General features: G+C 38.9%; 1 protein-coding gene across 1 annotated transcript in view; it reads right to left on the bottom strand.

Annotated features, from left to right (window-relative positions):
- Positions 1-17,161: 17,161 nt before the first annotated feature.
- ORC5 (origin recognition complex subunit 5) overlaps positions 17,162-19,345 on the bottom strand; it is a 67,873-nt gene continuing 65,689 nt past the window's right edge. Inside the window, exon 14 of the mRNA XM_006774900.2 lies at positions 17,162-17,703. Within this exon, the coding sequence (XP_006774963.1) occupies positions 17,658-17,703 (46 nt within the window). The 3' untranslated portion in view covers positions 17,162-17,657. The remainder of the gene's footprint in view (positions 17,704-19,345) is intronic.

The following is a 19,345-nucleotide window of genomic DNA, read 5'->3' as shown; positions in this document are numbered from 1 at the left end:
GAACATATAACCCAGATTACTCTACCCAGCAAAGCTATCATTTAGAATTGATGGTCAGAGAAAGAGCTTCACAGACAAGAAAAACCTAAAGGAGTGCATCACCACCACACCAGTATTATATGAAACGCTGAAAGGTATTCTTTAAGAAGAGGAAGGAGAAGAAAAAGGTAAAGATAAAAATTACGAACAACAAGTACACATCTATCAACAAGTGAATCTAAAATTCAAGTGAATAAAAAATCTGATGAACAGAATAAACTGGTGAATATAATAGAATCAGGGGCATAGAAAGGAAGTGGACTAACAATTCTCAGGGGGAAAGGGGTATGGGAGGTGCAGGAAGAAACTGGACAAAATTCGTACACCTACGGATGAGGACAGTGCGGGGGTGGTAAAGGCAGAGGGTGGGGTGGGAACCGGGTGGAGCGGAGCTATAGGGGGAAAAAAGAGGAACAACTGTAATAATCTGAACAATAAAGATTTAATTTAAAAAATAATAATAACTTAGCCAATACAGCAGCTCACACTGCTTACACTCCCACAGGGAACTAAAACCCACTGAATAAGAATAAATATCACGTAGATATTGCCTGGCTGGCATGGCTCAGTGGTTGAGCGTCAACCTATGAACCAGAAGGTCACAGTTTGATTCCTGGTCAGGGCATATTCCCAGGTTGTGGGCTCTATCCACAGTGTGGGGCATGCAGGAGGCAGCCGATCAATGATTCTCTCTCATCACTGATATTTCTATCTCTCTCTTCCTCTGAAATCCATAAAAATACATTTTTAAAGTATCATATAGATACTTATGTAGATACTTAATAGATAGTAAGTAATAATACAGTGCTTGGGTTTTTTGATGATTATTGTCTCAAAGGATGTATGAGAGAATTACATGCATGTTCACTATACAGTTGCTATTCACTACTGTATTTTAAGTACCTGGAACACTTAATAATGCATATTTATTAAATGGATGAATTAATCACATAATCAGGGTAGGAAGATACTTTAGAAATAATCTGGCCTCTCCCACCTGATACCTCAGACTTCTCAGGATGTTATCTAATACAGAAACTGAGGACAGTCTGTACTTCTATGCTCAAAATTCAGTGCTGCTAAGACTGCATTCCTGAGCAATGGATTTATTCACATAGTTCAACCTGATGCCAACCAGTGCTCCTAAAATTATCTGCAGTGCAGAAACTTTTAAAAAAAATTCTAGCCGAAACCGGTTTGACTCAGTGGATAGAGCATCGGCCTGCGGACTGAAGGGTCCCAGGTTCGATTCCAGTCAAGGGCATGTGCCTGGGTTGTGGGCACATCCCCAGTGGGAGATGTGCAGGAGGCAGCTGGTCGATGTTTCTCTCTCATCGATGTTTCTAGCTCTCTATCTCTCTCCCTTCCTCTCTGTAGAAAATCAATAAAATATATTTTAAAAAACAAATTCTAATCTCCAATAGACCATTACTTGTATACATTACAATAAAAAATACTAGAAATGAAATTTTTAAAAAGACATAATAGTAATAATAAATAAAATATAGGACAGTATTACAGGGATCAATGGGAACACAATTACTCTGTCAAATTGCTATAAAAATTTCCAACACTTACTCTTAATTTCTATCCTCATGTCATGGTGTGGATGTAACAACAGATGAAGAGACACACTTTGAGAAGCACCAGTCTAGACCCTGCTTCAGAATTTACTCCTCTCTCCTGCCCCTCCCAAGCTTTCAGCATGCTCCCCCTCTCAAGCCCGCAGGCGCAGTAGACTAGCCAATGTGTTTTGGAACCTCTGACCACAATGTCTTCCTGGGAAGGCCTCTAGAGGCCTGGTATGGATTCCTTGAGAATTCTAGTTTAACGAAATCAAGTGAATTGACCTTGAAATGTGGGACAAAGCCTTATCTTTCTAAAATCGTTTACTCTTCTATTGGGGAGTGGCAAAGTCACGTTTAAAAGATTATCTTACATTTTATTATGCTGTTAATAAAAACATTTCCTAAAATGCAACATGCCTAATACAGTTTGTGTACATGGTACCTGGAATCCTTTAAAAATAAATTTAAAATTTTATCCATATGTATAAGTATAGTGAACAATATATTTCCCTTATTACACAGTAGTGAATAGTCTATTGTCTGGAAACAGTAATAATATGAATTGTATCCATAAAAAAGATGTGACCATTTAAAAACTGCTGAATATGTTTTGAGAGAGGAAGTTGAAATATAATTTTGAAAATAAAAAAGGCAGTGAACTCATATTTCTCTAGACATTTAAAAAATATGACACATGCAAGAGAGTTCATTATTTCAGTGTACTGTGCTTTCTCCTCTTAACAATACCCTGATTGAGCTTTTGTAGTTACCAGGCATTTGTTTTCAGTGTATGTACAGGATTTCTCTATGGAGATACGTCCATAACATGAAGGCATCCAATATAGAAAATGACATGCAATGCCTTTATTCTTCCAGTTTAAATAATGCCATGACAGCCACTTGGCAGACTGCAGTGGAGAGGAGGCCTCTGCAGGGAGCTGCAGGTTATAAGCAGTAAGGGAAGTGTCAAACTGTTCCTGGGATACAGCGTATCAAAACCTGCTCTTAACTGTGCAGCATCACTGGAGATAAATTCCAAGGAGAACAAGCAACTTGAAAAATTGGGTTGTTTAGTTGAACAAAGAAGAAAGTTGATAATGGTAGGTGTTGTCACTTTTGATGCACTTCTAACTTCTAGAAAATAGATTCCCACCTTAAAAAAAAATCCTAATGCCTATCCAAATCTTTTTTATTTTGCTGATCTATCCACATTTGAAAAATTAAAACCTGGGAAAAGTTGGACTTGGAGCACTGCACCATCACTTCCTCAAGTGTTTCCCAAGACAAGCCTTCCTGGAAGCTAGAGCCCGGTGTGAGCCCTTCTCACTCCACGCACCTCAGCGCGTCTGACCCACTGTGGCCTAGCACCGAGCTGGGCTGTTCCCCAGAAGACACAATGGCTGAATGCAGATGTGCATCTCACCTAAAGCAGAACTCCCTGAGGGACTAAGTGCTCCAGGAAGTTGAAGTTTAGAAGACAGAGTTGTAGCACAGAGAGGACTGAGAATGGGAGGAGAAATAATAGTGAAAATAAGAGTTAAGAAGGTCAACAGAGGAGGCAGCTTAACACAAGAGAACAGCTCCCTGGGGCAGAGTGACACAAGCTGTTAAGAAACAGTACAGTGAGGTCAAAACCAGGGGACTAGGTCATCTCACTTCAGGAGCCTTGGGCCAAGTGCTGTGATCCCAGTTATGCGAGGCTCCTCTGCCAGCCGGAGCTTCCCCTACTCTTCCTAAAGAAAGTGCTCCTTGCCTCCAGGCTTTGTTCCACTGGTTCTCCGTAACATCTGGCCAGTTCTTCGGCGCCCAGAGCACATGCCACTGTCTCCCCTACATGTTGTCCCCGCGTAATGAACTGTCCCTATTTTGTTCAGCTGGGTGAACTGCCTTCCCACTCCTCCACGCTTTGTCTATCGCAGCACTTACACCAACCAGGTGCAAGGTCTACCCTGACCCCCAAGTGAATGTGACCTTTTTGTCTCCTGAGCCCCTCAGCACTTTCCTAGATCGTGACATAACTTGGTGTGTGCATCCTGGTCCCATTGCCCTCAGTAGATGAAACTCCGTAAAGGCAAGAATGAGGTCCCATTCATTTGTGTATGCCCTGCAGTGCCTGGCTGAAGAAATGGGTGCTTGATGAATATCTGCATATGGTAATATAGCTACTTTTTTCCTTAACAGAGAAGAGTTCTCATAATAGCTCATAATAGACAGGTAGGAGAGAGACATTATGAGTGGAGTTCCATGCCTTTCCACAGTAGCTGTTTCTCTTCTCCCAGGTCTGCACAATGAAGGTGGATTTCTTCAATCTCTTGCCCTGCCCTCAATTTTTCTTGTGAACACCTGGATAAGAGCCCGTGAATGCATGGAAATTCACACCTTGTGTCTGGATCTCCCAGGAATTCTAACTCTCATAACAGCCCACACTCAATCTTCAGCAATTTGTTAAGACTGTTAGCTGTATTATTTTTACCAGCTTATTTGACACCCAGCATCTGATGCAGGTTAAGCAACTGCTCATGTTCTGGTCTTTCCAAGATCTCAAGCGACTTGGTTGCTCTGCTTTCTGAGCTTTCTGATGGGCTTGAGAGGTCATTTTTTGTAGACTAATCTTTTTCTTGTTGTAAGGCTGAAATGCTCTTTCTTCATACACAGCTTTTGATGTAGCAAATGCATTTTTTCAATACCCATCAGGAAGGAGAAACACATGCATTTCTGATTTATATATAATGGACAATTAATAAGAATTTCAGGGCTATGCTAATTCTCCTGTTCTGTTACAATATATCCAAAGGGACCTGAGCCATCTGGATATTACATAACACATATTGGTCTACTGCTTGATGACATGGTTATTAATTAGGCCTATTAAGGAAGAACTTGCAAGGAATCTGGTTGCCTTGGTATGACAATACATGTCTCCAGGTGCTGGATAGGAAATAAGCCACATGACAATTCAGAAGCCTTCCACATTGGTGCAGTTTCAGGGGCTGGTGATCTGGGACATGATGTGACATCCCTTCCGAAGGTAAATTATTGCAAGTGTATCTCCTATTGCTACGTATAGGCTTCTTCAGATTCTGGAGGCAACAGATACTCTTCCTACTCATTTATAAGTGATATGAAGGGCTGCTATTTCTGAGTGGGGGGCAGAGCAGGAAAGAAATCTGTAGTGGATCTAGGCTGTGGTACATGCAACCCTATTTCGTGGGCTATACCACCCAGTAGACCCCACAGTAATAAGAGACCTATGAGAGAGAAGAATGCTGTCTGGCAGGTTCCAATAGCAGACGTGTAGCAGTCTTCCTTTGCTGAAACAAACAGCTCTTGGCATGCTACACTGTCTTGGTAGAAGCTAAGCATCTAACCATGGGACATCAAGTGTCACATGGCCGAAATTATCCATTGTGATGAACTGGATACTCTCAGACCCATCAATTCACAAACACCTATTCATTTTTAAACAGAAGTGATACATCAGAAGTCAATCTCAAATAGGTCCAGAATGCATAAGAAAGCACAGGAACAGGGGCCCAGATCCACTGCTGCAATGTCTCTCCCTCAGGTCATACCTATGACTTCAGGGTGGGCTTCCCCAGGATCAATTGATGCAAAACAAAAACACTGGTTTCGTTTCATGGATGGGTAAGCTCTTTATGTTGCTGCAAGTTGAAAATAGACTGTTGTTGCACTAGAGCCCTACTCAGTGGAAGTAAAAGATGGTGGTGAATGAAATCCTCCCAGTGGACAGTTTTGAGTGGTCAGAGAGAAGACCCAGGTGTAAGGTTACAGTCAGACTTAGGGGCAGTGGTGAATGGCTTAGCTAGTTGGTCAGAAGCCTACAAGATACAAGATTAGAAAATCAAGGACAAGAAGGTCTGCAGAAGAGTTATGTGGACAGCCCTATGAGAATGAGCACAGCCTGTGAGGATCTTCTGCACCCACTGCAGAAGATGCACTAATTCACCAAATGAAAAGAAAGACTGGGTCAGACGATGTCAGCTAGCATCTGTCCTCAGCTTTCCAGTGCCTGTACAATATACTCATAAATAACAGAGTCCAGCTATGCCTGGGCCTAACAATATGGGTGGAAGGAGAGGAAAAGGATCTTAGGAGACCGAGTTCAAACTAGAAGTGGCTGAGTTAATCTTGAATTGGCCTGTTAGTTTCTACCATCAACAGAAGTGGGGGCTCAAAGTTAATTTAGTTATAAATAATAAAGCATGTAAATTTTTGCTTGGATTGCTTACTTCTAACCAATATCTTACATCAGCTAACTTTGTGGTTTCCACTTGGTATTTTGCAAGCTTTAAAAGAAATTTACTCTAGTGTCAACACATTTGTAGGAAACAGCCTCTTTTGATGATTTCTCAGAAAGCATGGCTATTGCATGCAACTGACTGTTACACAAAATTAAGGGTTCTAACAAATGGTCACATCTTGAATTGTAAAGCAATCAGCTAAAATTTCTGCTTGGCTACACCACCTACCTATACAGTAGCCCAGGCCATTTGGCACTCTTGCCCTGATCCTCAGAATAAAAAAAAAATGATTATTTTGTTATACAGAAGAGTTTATCGATCTTTCTGCTGCCTTACTTCTTCCAAGGAACTCTGATGATCTCATCTTCCTCCTCAACTTGTCCTCCTAACTACCCATCAAGCTTTTTCTTCCCTAAAAGGCATTCTGCTGTCAATGATTGGGTGAATAGTTTTTTTAAAATCCAAACTATATAAGCATTAGACAGAATATACTAGTATGTGAATTGTCTATTACAGTGCCAGGCACTATGTAGTAGACAACTGTACAATTGGTCCAAGTGGTAGTTATATAATCACTATATAGTTTTAGCAGTGAGAAATGAGGAAAAAGCAATGTCCATCTCAAAGGACAACATGTGTCCAGTAATCTAACTTTTGTCCTCATCTTCCTTACACAGGCAGCTCTTATTTACTGTACGATAATGATGGAACCATACTGATAGTTTTAATCATTATACAGGACTGTCCGTTGCACTCTGTTCTGCCTCCTACAGCTGTCTTGCTAATAACTGCCGCTGTTCACAATGGAAATTTAAAACAGTGCCAAGCAATCCAACATCTGGAGCCAAAACTCCAAGCATGTCCTCTACTGAGTGTGATTCAGTGGTGGGTGTGTCATGATTAGGGTAAAAATACAAAAGATAGATGTCTGCTTCCTGGGGAAGGAGGGGAGAGTTAGTTACTAATAACCAAATAATACTCACTTAGATCTATCTAGAGAAAACTTTTATATATAAAATGGAAAAATTCAGCATATATTTATTTATTTATTCTGAAAGGGAAAGCAAATGTAGTAAGAACAGCTTTAAAACAATGACTTTTGAAATTTATTTATTTTTTTTAAAAAAATATATTTTATTGATTTTTTACAGAGAGGAAGGGAGAGGGATAGAGGTAGAAACATCGATGAGAGAGAAACATTGATCAGCTGCCTCCTGCACACCACCCACTGCGGACGCGCCCGCAACCAAGGTACATGCCCTTGACCGGAATCGAACCCGGGACTCCTCAGTCCGCAGGCCAATGCCTATCCACTGAGCCAAACCGGCTAGGGCAAACAATGACTTCTGAAATTTAAATAGCGTATTTTATCTGTCAATTCAGTATTTAGAGGCCATTTTGTGCAGGGTGGGCATGATTAAACTGTTATATCTAAATCTATGACACAGTCCTTTCCTGTCATTTTCTTTTTACTATTTCAAGGAAGTTGAAATTTTTGCAATAAAAATTTAGTATTTGAAATTTTAGTGTTTAAGTGAATCCCATTCTCCCACAGAAAAGATTGACCAAGGTTCCTTATGGTTTAGCAGCAACTCCTGGGGGCAGGAGCTCAGCCAGCGAATAGGAAAAATGTTCTAATCTACAGGAGCCAACCATATTTCCTTTATATACACTGTTCCATTATTATATGTTTCCATTTAGATACTGACAACCCCACACTGATATCTGCAGCCTGGGCTTCTACCCTGAACTTCATTTTTGTCTATCTAACTGCCTCCTTGACATCTCCACTTAGATATTTAGTAATTTCCAATTTACCAAGTCCACAACTGCACCGCTGATCTGTTCTCCCCTCCAGTATTCCAGATGTTCAGGTCAAAAGCCCTGAAGTCTACCTTGGCTCTTTCTTTCAGTCAATATCCAATTAATTAGTACATACTGTAGATATTTCTTTCAAACTATATCCTGAGTCTAACAACTTCTCACCACCTCCACTGTTAATACCCTTACTGAACCACCATTATCTTTCATTTGGATTATTTTAATAGCCTCATCGCTCTTCCTCCCTCCACCCTCATCTCCCCAAAAGCCTATCTCAGTGTAGCACTCAGTGAGCCAGATCACAGATCCAATCAAAACCAGATCACGTGGCTCCTATGCTCAAAACTCACACAGAATAATAACCAAGGCAGTAAAATATCAGACATTTCTTTGAGAAATATTTTTTTTCTTATATATAACCTCAGGCAAGGAAAACAAAAGAAAAAACAAACAAATGAGATTACATCAAACTAAAAAGTTTTTGCACTGCAAAGGAAACCATCAACAAAATGAAAAAACAACCCACCGAATGGGGGAATATATTCACCAGGGATACCTCTGATATGGGTTAACATCCAAATTTTATAAAGAACTTACAAAACTCAACACCAAAAAACCAATCAATTTAAAAAATGGTCCAAGGACCTAAATAGACACTTCTCCAAAGAGGACATGCAGATGGCCAATAGATATAAAAAGATGCCCAATGTCACTGATTATTAGAGAAATGAAACGAAACCACAATATCACCTCATACCTGTGAGAATGGCTACCTTCAATAAATCAACAAACAAGTGCTGGCAAGCATGTGGAGAAAAGGAAACTCTAGTGCAATGTTGGTGGGGATGCAGATTGGTGCAGCCACTGTGGAAAGCAGTATGGAGTTACCTCAGTACTAGGAATATATCCAAAGAAACCAAAACATTGATTTGAAAGAATATATGTACACCTATGTTCATTGCAGTATTATTTAAAATAGCCAAGATTTGGAAGCAGCCCAAGTGCCCATTTGTAGATGAGTAGATAAAAAGTTGTGGTATATTTACAGAATGGAATACTACTCAGCTGCAAAAAAGGACATCTTATCCTTTGCGACAGGATGGATGGACTTGGAGAACACAATGCTAAGTTGAAATATGCCAGAGAAGGACAAGTACCATTTGATTTAACTCATATGTGGAATCTAATGAACAAAATTAAGTAACAAAATAGAAACAGACTCATAGAAAGAGAACAGAATGACAGCTGTCAGCGGAGGGGGATTTGGGGCTGGGTGAAAAAGGTGAAGGGATTGAGCAAAAAACTAACAAACAAACAAATACCTCATAGACACAGACAACAGCATGGTGATTGCCAGAGAGAAGGGGAGGTGGGGGGAGGCAGAAGAGGATAAAGGCGGGTAAATGGCAATGGAAGGAGACTTGGCGTGGGGAGGTGAACACACAACACAATATACAGATGATGGCTTATAGAACTATACACCTGAAACCTATATAATTTTATTGATGAATGTCACCTCAATAAATTCATGTAAGTGTAATTTACTAAAAAAAAAAAAACAAAATAAAAAAAAGAACCACGGTTCTTCAATTCCTGCAAGGCCACACATGGCCTGGCCCCCATTAGCTCTCTGACCCCATCTCCTACCACAGTTGCTTTTGCTTCCTGTGCTCCAATGACATGGACTTTCTTATAGCCACAGCTCCTGAGCTTTAGGAAGGAAGCAGAGATACTTGGTAGGGTAGAAGGACAACCAGCGGTCACTGCCACACCAATTCAAATTTTGAAATGACATAAAATATATTCTATCTATGGCACATGAAAGTATTATTTTCAGCCTATATGTCTTGTATGGTGATTTAAATCATGTCTGCAAATTCTTTGACACTCCTTGTATAGACAGGTGGGTCTAATTCCCTTTCCTTTCAATATAACTAGGCCACAATCACTGCCTTAAACACAATGCAGCAAAAGTGATGCTATGTAACTTCTGGTGCTACATTAGACATGGCCATGCAGTATCTGTCGGTTTCTCTTGGGATGCTGGCTTTCTGAATCTAGTCATCATACCAAGAGGAAGTGGAGAGAGCACATGGAGACCACACATTGGTGTTCCAGGTGAGAGGCACCAGTCAGCATCCGCCTCCAGACATGAGCCAGCCTTCATGTCATGATTCCAATTCCATTGTCAAGTTTCTGTTTGGAGCCACGTCCTGCCCACACTGCAGTTTCATGATCAAAATAAATGATTGTTGTTTTTAGGACATTAAGAGTGGGGTGGTTTGTTATTCAGCAACAGATAAATGGAACATTCTGCTTCCATGCTATCTTGATTCAAATTTCTGTAAGTTAGCATCTATTTCACTGTCCTCCTTTCATACTTCAATTTTTTTGACTCTCTTTCCTCACTTTGGAGTTTCTTTTGTTCTTCTGCCTGTTTTATTACCATGATAAGCATTTCTTTAAAAAACACGTATTGGCCACACATATTTGAGAAGTAGTTTTTGATGTTTTTCATTATGTTCATGTAGTTTCACATTTCAACTACTTGTATATAAATGACTTTTTAAAAAACTTTATTCACTCTAAACATTTTTGGTGAAACTTCAATCTTAATTCCCTACTAATCCTATTTCACAGGCTGCTATGATTGCCACTGGACCCCACCTGACCTGTCTTTTCCTTCTCAGTATAAAAGACAATTATATTTCTCTTTAAATTACAAGAACAATATAGTAACTAGAAGTAAATGTGCCAAAACTTGCACTAATACGTAGTCAACATTTTTCAATTAAAGAAAGACTGATATAGAAACAGCAGGAGTTCTATTTTAGCATCCTTTCTCATGGATGTTTACGGGGTTAGTGCATCTCAGTTCCTCTGAGGCTCTCTTCATTGCCAAGTGAGTAAGTCCCATTATGTGAATCTAAAGAGAGTTAAGAAATTCCAGAAAAACCTGAGCCAGAGTAACATCTCTATTACAGTTAACCCTTGAACAACGCAGGGTTAGGAGACAGTAACTCCCTAATCCCATTCCATGCAGTTGACAATCCACACATACCTTTTGACTCCCCAAAACTTAACTAGTAATAGCCTACTGTTGACTGGAAGCCTTATCAATAACATAAACAGTAGATTAACATATTTTTGTTATGTGTATTATATAATGTATTTTTACAATAAAGTAAGCTAAAGAAAATGTTATTGAGACAACCATAAGGAAGAGAAAATGCGGACCTATATTTTATGCACTTATGACGTATCTAACTTTTCCTTAATGTTTTCAATATTTCTAGGCTGTGCAGTTTGTCTGCAAGTTTTTTTTTCTCAAATTGTTGCAAATCTCCAGAAACTTTTCCAATATATTGAAAAAAATCCACAAATAAGTGGGCCTGTCCAATTTAAACCCATTTTGTTCAAAGGTCAACTGTACTATGAAAGCCCAAAGTGATGAAATTGTGTTTGGAGCTAACATTCTCCACAGAACTAAAACTCTAAGTGGGCTTGGTTTTTCGTTTTAAGACCATATAGTACATGGCACCTAGCCCAGGTTGGTCTCCTACTGCTGCTTCATGCACTGAAGTGAATTGTTAAAATTTTAAGTTAACTTTCAGTTGAAGTGCAATAGTTATAACCACCTTATATATATTTTCTTTCAATTATTTCCAGATGATTTCTCCCTCACCACGTCATGGACACTATAAGAACTAAGACTTTTAACTCACTAAATGGCCACCTCTATTATGATGACTCCTAGTTTATACTTTGTAGTAACCCTGATCTCTAACCTAAATCCAACCACCTATTTTATATTACTTGAATAACTCACAATTCAAGTATGGGGCAAAATGTCTAAAGTTAAACTCATGGTCTTCCTCACGCCATAGGCCTAACTTCTCCCCCAGGATTTCCCATCTCCAGGAATGGCTGTACCAATGCTGATAGTACCTGTTGTCCAGGCCAGAAATCTGTATCTCCTAAATCCAACGCAATGCCTGGCTCCCAGCCAGTACTTAGTATTTGTTGAAAGATTACTGAATACTTGTGTGGAAACTGTAGTTAAATCAGACTCTCAGCTCCTTCACAGACCAAGGAAATGAATAATGATTTATCCAAAACCCAAGCTGATCTTTAGTGGCTTTAAAAACCCAAGCTCTTTCCATCTGCCAAAGCCACCAGTATTTACTCAAACAGTTGAATGCCTTCTAAAATTCCCATGATTACTGTGCATCAACACGCAGTTAAATGAATGAATTGATTATAATTTTCTCTGCTCTACCAAATTTCTAGTTCTCATACTGTGCTTCTTGAATGTGTCACTGCTGAAAAATGAACACTAACTGTGTATTCAGGGCATTTAATGGCAAATTTGAGTGAAATGTTGCTATCTTGATAGAAAAGATTTCTTTGAGCTCTACTAAAAATTGTGTGTCAGCAGACTGAAATCACATGCAAAATTATCTAAACTATTCACATATGACAGGCAGTCACACTTAGTAGCAGATTAAGCCTTCAAGAAGGTGGGAAATGAAGCTGAATAATATCAACCTCTGGTCTAATTACCTCCAAGTCTCTGTTCATAACTGAAGGCATAAAATGCAAAAAATTATGGTACACAATAGTGTGCGGCATCAGGTAGCAAGGGAGGACACTAGTAAGCCCTGACTGCACACATGGGCAGTTGCTGTACTTCATCTACTATTTTAGAGAACTACTAAGTACTTAATGCAATAAAGGATCATTATTCCTGGATTTGGTTCATTACTTTTCTTTGTGTAGTAAAGTTGAGTGGTGCAGACTTTGGAGGGGCTAAGGAGGCTTTCTCTCACTGAGGATTCATGCCCCAAACCACCTTGATTACAATAAATCCATTGGAGGTACATCACTAATTATCTAGGACATCATACCTGAGGGCAAACAATGTAATTCTTCAGTCACCTGTTCTTTGACTCAATCATTCTCAGATGAGGTTTTTGACTATTCAACAAGATCCTGAAAAAGAAGTAATGAAATCTGCATATGGATTAGAACCCACTACATAATCATTCCATTCCAAAAATAACAATACCAAGCACTGTATAGATTTAAATAATTCCAAAATTGCTCTCTCTCCTGTTGGCGATAGATTGGTTAAAGATGGGATCCACTGAAGAAGAAAGACCTGGCTCTTCAGCACCCTGTGCGCTAACCCAGAAGTGTTATTTGAAAGCCTCTATTACATCTGCTACAGATTCCCTAACCCAGTGGGCTTGGATTTGGACACTCTCAGTAGGAATGGTTACAGGCTAACAGGACTATAAAGGCAGAGATGATACTAGTTGATAGATCCTGTAGCTCACCTTCATCCCAGATAGAAGCTGGAGTCATCTGATATCAGAGAAATGAAATTTCTGGAGACCAAAACTAGATTTGAGTTTCTTTCTAGAAACTTCTTTCCCAGCCTTGAAACTCTTAGGTGCCATGAGTCCTGGATATAGAAGAGATGATGACATTTTTATTTTTATGTATGAAGGTGGAAGCTGACTTTTCTCACTGGAAATGATTTGTAGAATCAACTGGCAAAAACATGAGGATTTCTTTTATCCTGCGAAGGTTCTTTGCTAGATTGTAAACTTCATGAAAGCAGGATAAAATGGTGATGGGAAAGAACAAAAGTTTTTAAAAAAATGTTAAAAAAATAATTCCAAAATTTTAAACAAGAAATGATTTTTATAGGTACAGTTAGGTCAGAGTACTTCTTCTTTTTAGTTGAAACGTTACCACATTCTCACATTCATTAAAGGCCACAAATAAATGTTTCATAATAACAATATCTAACATTTAGAAAGCACTTACTCTGTCAGTTACCTTATTTCAGAATTTCTTGACCTCAGCACTGTTGACACTGTGGTCCTGATAATTCTGTTGTGGGATATGCATTTAAGAGGTTTAGCTACATCCCAGGCCTCTAACATCCCCACTTGCACCTACTTGTGACAAAAATGTCTCCAGAAATTGTAAATGTTCCCTGGATGACAAATTGCCCCTAGTCAAGAACTATTGCCTTAAATATATAATTTATTTAATCCTCTAAACAACCCCACAAAGTAGTTCTATCCTCCACTGTACAGGTGAGAAAACAGACACAGAGATTCAATAACTTGTCTAAAGTCACACAGCCTGTAGGAGATACAACCAGGATTTGACCCAAGTGAGTCTGACTCCAAGAGCCCTCTTAACTGCTGCCCTGGGAACTTGATCCCTTTCTGACGTTAGGGCTTAAAAAGAAGCTTTTGGGTTCACAATCCCTCCAGAGTTATTAAAAAGGAACTGCTTCAGCGGTGAATTCAGGGGTTGAAATTGACCTAATAAAGGGAAGAGGAAGTAATGTCTCCACCTCACTATGTATGCCTGGGTCACGGAAATTGAAAGAAGACGTTTTAAAAAAGGATTAACCACGTACAAAAAAAATCTAAAAGCCCACAGCTTGGTAACCTTCTTCTTCTACTACTTCAGTCACTTTCAGCTAGGTGGAATAGATGCCCAGTATAATTTAAGAACTTCCACCCTTAAAGAAAATATCTGACCCACCAACTAGCATAATTCCCATCGAGAATTCATTTGCAGATGACCCTTGTAAAATGCTAATATCCATATTAAGTTCTTTTAGTCTTCATTTAAATAAATTAATCAAATTAGTGAGTTGTTTAGCAGCCATTAGAAGTAAATTACAAAACAGCAAAGTTCTGAGTGATGGCCTAGTCCGGGGCAGAGGAAATCTGGTTGCAAGGTATTTTGCAGTGTAGCTCAGTGTGGGGCATACGGGATAGGCAAGGTGCTAGGCCAGGGGTGGGCAAACTTTTTGACTCGAGGGCCACAATGGGTTCTTAAACTGGACCGGAGGGCCGGAACAAAAGCATGGATGGAGTGTTTGTGTGAACTAATATAAATTCAAAGTAAACATCATTACATAAAAGGGTATGGTCTTTTTTTTTTTAGTTTTATTCATTACAAACGGGCCGGATTCGGCCCGCGGGCCATTGTTTGCCCACGGCTGGGCTAGGCAGTGGACAGGTAGTCAAAAGTGAGGAAAAGCCATGGAGAGTCACAAGAAACTGCCTTTCTGTCCTCCCTAGTCCTCTATTTGACAATCTCTGCCCCTCCCCCATCCTGATATTCTATGGAGACCAATACCAGCCTATCCAAAAAGTCTGCACAGCAGACCTACCACTTTATAGCGAACTATGAGGGCTGAACACTTTCCCAATGGCATTGCTTGCTCTTTCTGGAATCAGCTACCCAAACCGTTAACCAAGAATAAATGAATCTGACTTTGCTAAAATTAAAAACGGCAAAATTTTATTTAAGGATTTGCAAATTGGAAACACTACCAGGTAATGCCCAGAGTGTTATCAGTGGAAGTGGAGGATCCCTTTCCCTTCAGGGTGTAGGGGGTTGGGTTTTTATGGTACCTTGAAAAAAATTATTTTTAAGTCTCACACGGGAGAATAAATGATTTTTATTTGCAAGTAGTTATATCCCACGGTTTCCAAAGTCCCATTTACCTTAAACCAGGCCTGGAAGAGGTGCAGCTGGGAATCCAGCAGAACTAAACACAAAGCCAGTGTTCAGAGTTTCCTTTCCATGGTGGAGAGTCTGGCAGAGCATTAGGCTAATTCCAGTCCATCAGTCCATTATGTGTGGGGTCCACAAGGCTGTAGGCCGTTGGGCAAGTGCAGAGCTTTAACAGCCCTGCAAGCCAGGAGTCAGGCATCAGCAGCAAGAGCCAGACGGAACCTCTTTGTTTAGGAGCTTAAATATTAAATCTTCCGGCCCTTGCAGTGGCCATGCCTATATGCCTACTCTTGCCAATGCTCTGTTTCCAGGTATGACTGACAAGCACTCTCTCCCCTTTAGATTTTACTGGGCAAGCATATAATATTTGGCCTTCCCTCTCTTCCTTTCCAGTTAATTAATAACTGGGTTAAATTATAACGATATCAAGAGTGTTTCAAAGAAAAGAAAAAAATTGAGGGCTCTTAACAGTAAAAAGTATATTCTTGAGAAAGAAAAAAAAAATCAGTCCTGTATTCTTAGCTCTGGATTGGTCCGAGATGGTAATCTTCGTCTGGTGGTCTGGATAATGGATGTCAGGTGATGTGGATAACAGGTGTCAGGCGGTCTGGATACATGAACATTCTTTCCTAAGTTCTTCAGAGAATGATCTACAGGCTCTATATATGTAGACATTGATAGACTACTAAAAAATTCAAATTTTAAGTCCGCAGGCTAGTTAAAGCAAGGATACAATCATTTTCTCTTGCCTCAACCTACTTCATTTTAGTAATTTAGCAGCTTGACTATAATGACTCCATTTTACTTCTTGACTCTTTTCTCACTACTTTAAAGACACATGGATTTCTATGTGCAGGAAATCTACGCCTGCATTTGCAATGCACATGGCTTTGCCCTGATTCTGGCTTCTCTAAACATCTTGTGGAACACAAAATTTCACCATCTTATGGGAAACAAGAGACTCAGGGTGTGGGTGCTCTATCACTCATTGTGGATGTCATCTTTTGGGCAAGAAAGCCTACCCTTGCTGTCTTATGTAGGGAGACACAAAGGAAGTCCAGTTTTTCCCCCTCTATTCATTACCACTAAATAAATGTAAGTAGACAACTACTTCTTTTCTTTGATCCAGAAAGTGTCAGATAACCACTACATTTTAAAAGGCTTCCTATCTGGGAGTGCTCACTGTGAGCCTTTTTGTTCAAGAAAGGAATGAGCCGGAACCGGTTTGGCTCAGTGGATAGAGCGTCGGCCTGCGGACTGAAAGGTCCTGGGTTCGATTCCGGTCAAGGGCATTTATTTGGGTTGCGGGCACATCCCCAGTGGGAGATGTGCGGGAGGCAGGTGATCGATGTTTCTCTCTCATCGATGTTTCTAACTATCTCTCTTCCTTCCTCTCTGTAAAAAAATCAATAAAATAAAAAAATAAAAAAGAATGAGAGAGTAAAATGCCACTAAAATTTAAACTAGGCGCTGCAATTAAGCACTTTAAATCTGCGTAAAACAATTCAAATATTCAAATGCTAACAGAAAGCTTCTTTAACCCCTTCCCCAACAATTTTTTTGTTAAAAACGTTTCTTTTTCAGACTAATTTTTTTATTTTGGTTCTATATAGTATTTTTGATGCTGGTTATGAAAACAGTTTGTAACTCGTCTTCCTATAAACCACATTTTTTTACCATATTTTCTTAGTATACTCGTCGACGACTGAAAAAGAACATTTTGTGAAAACGAGTATACACGTTTCTGCCGGGGAAGGGGTTAAAGGGTTAATACAAGAATGACCAGATAAACCTCATACAAGGACCCTAGTTAAAGTAGGCTTAGAGATGGAAAGTTGGCCTAGATCTGATCAAACTACCTTGGCCTTTTGAGAAAAGCAGGGTGAAAGATACGCACGTACAAGCTTGTTTTTTTTTAAAGCACGCCTCTATTTATTATATTTTGCAACTATGATCTTTTAAAACAGTGGCCTTAGGAAAATCTGCTCTGGCAAGCAACTGCAGAGGCTCCTGTGGAGAGGAAGTGGAAAGACTGGGCTTATATACAAGGGCTGCTGGCACCTTCAAAGCGCAGGGGATGGTTCACAGCAAAATGTAGTCCTAAGTAAATGGGTTTCAGGCAATTTCAGTGTTAAGATAACATCATTAAGAGCAGAACAGATTGTGCTCAAACCCTGCTGTTTATAATTAACACATTGCTTCCAAATACTCCAGGGCCCCTGGTAAATAGTCTTCTGCTCACATCCACCCAGACCAATCAGAGTATTTTCATCAGATTCCATGCTGGGCCAGCACCTGTCTGGACAAATCCAGTAGAGCCAAAGAACTCCTCTCCCTGGCCAGCTAAGTAGTTGGATGAACACAGCTTGGCTTAGTCATTGTCACAGTGTCCATATGGCTTTGAAGCTTGTTTTCACAAGAAATCATACAAGTATTTTATTATGTCAAAGTTCACCGTCCTATAAACAAAAACAGATAATAGGTTAGCATCCTCACCCCCCAGACTGCTCTGCGCAGCTTTACATGTATGATTCTGGGAAGCACATGCAAAATAATTCACAACTGATGGTGAATAATCCTATGGAGCCGTCAAAAGCACCATGAAAGAATTGACATTAGTTTTCCAAAATGTTACTAGGAAAAGAGATTCTTTAAAAAGTTCATTTTTCCCTCTCATAAAGTTTGCTTTTCTAAAAAAAGGAAATGAAGTTAGAGCTATTCAACATTTTGCATTTCAATTATATTACAGAAAGTTTAGATTTCATTTGAAAGCTATTTGCTTTTTGTCTAATAACCAGAATAAAGTAATTAGAGATGCAAAAGTATTTAAATCTTCTTTGCTTTTGAATACTGTTTATCTTCCAAAACACCTGTTTTATCATTACAGAATGCATAGCTCATCTGTCCTCATTGTAGTTTTCATTCTTTTCAATCTTTTAACACTGGCTGACCTGTGTGTGTATTGTAACTAAATCTGTATGATCCAAGAATACACTACAACAGACGATGTGAATGTATATTTTTGTACTCTGGTAGCAGGCAGAATAAAACAGCAGAAAGAGAAAGACATATAATTATTTTCCTTTCTCCAAACTCATTCTTCACTATAAATATTCAGACTTAGAGGTTTATTATTTGAATAAATGGTCAAAATAATTAGATATAATGATCTAGCAATAAGTATAAAATTAAAGCCTTAACGTATTCAATTCTGCAAAAATAACCATCCATGTGAGAATAGCCTTCTAAAATTCACTAATTGCATGTTCTTATTTATTAAATCACCAATTAATGTTTTTGTCTATCATTTTATAATATACTTTCTAAAAATGTTTCTAAGCAAATGACTGACATATCAAATATTTTTAAAAATTTGGAATGTGGAATTATAGCTACCGCTTATGAAAACACATTTAAAAATAGCTGAAATGAGATTCTATGGATATTGTGGTATCTAATGGTGGACTGAAAAATACCTTAATTGTCTTATTACAACTGTTCCTCTCTGAAGAATACTTAACCTTTCCAAATGCATAAAAACACTGCCAAAACAATTTTATTATAACTAGCAGTAATAAAACAACTAAAAATAGGTACTAAATTTTTTTAAATCTTATCTCAGGCATAAAAACACAAAAGATATAGTTATATATCATAAAAGCTATTTTAGTTTTATGTGTTTTTCTTTCATTCAGTTCTAGAACACCTTCAACCCCTACCTCCGTCAAAATTACTAGCAACAAGGTACCACTAACAAATCACTTTTTTTTAAAATCATGGTATTGGTTGAAATAATGTGTTTCAGAGGATCTTAGAAGAAAACATAGTAGCTATTTTTAAACACAGGTAAAAAGGGGAGTGAAATTTGTACATCTCTCAAGCACCATTCCCCATAACGACTGGGTCTTAAGGTTATAAACCTTAAGTGATAAGGTAAACTTAATGCTGTTTTAATGTCATTTTTCTTTGACATTGGGTGGAAAAAAAAAGTTTAGAAAAAGCTAAAGATTAAAATAATTTAACTTCCAATACTATGGGATTAGAAGACATTTGATAGAATATTACATAGCCATACAAAATAATCAATACGAAAGGATCAAT

This window comes from Myotis davidii, unplaced genomic scaffold, assembly GCF_000327345.1.
Source record: "Myotis davidii unplaced genomic scaffold, ASM32734v1 scaffold125, whole genome shotgun sequence".
In the NCBI taxonomy this organism is placed as follows: domain Eukaryota; kingdom Metazoa; phylum Chordata; class Mammalia; order Chiroptera; family Vespertilionidae; genus Myotis; species Myotis davidii.
This window is presented reverse-complemented; position numbering and strand designations above follow the sequence as displayed.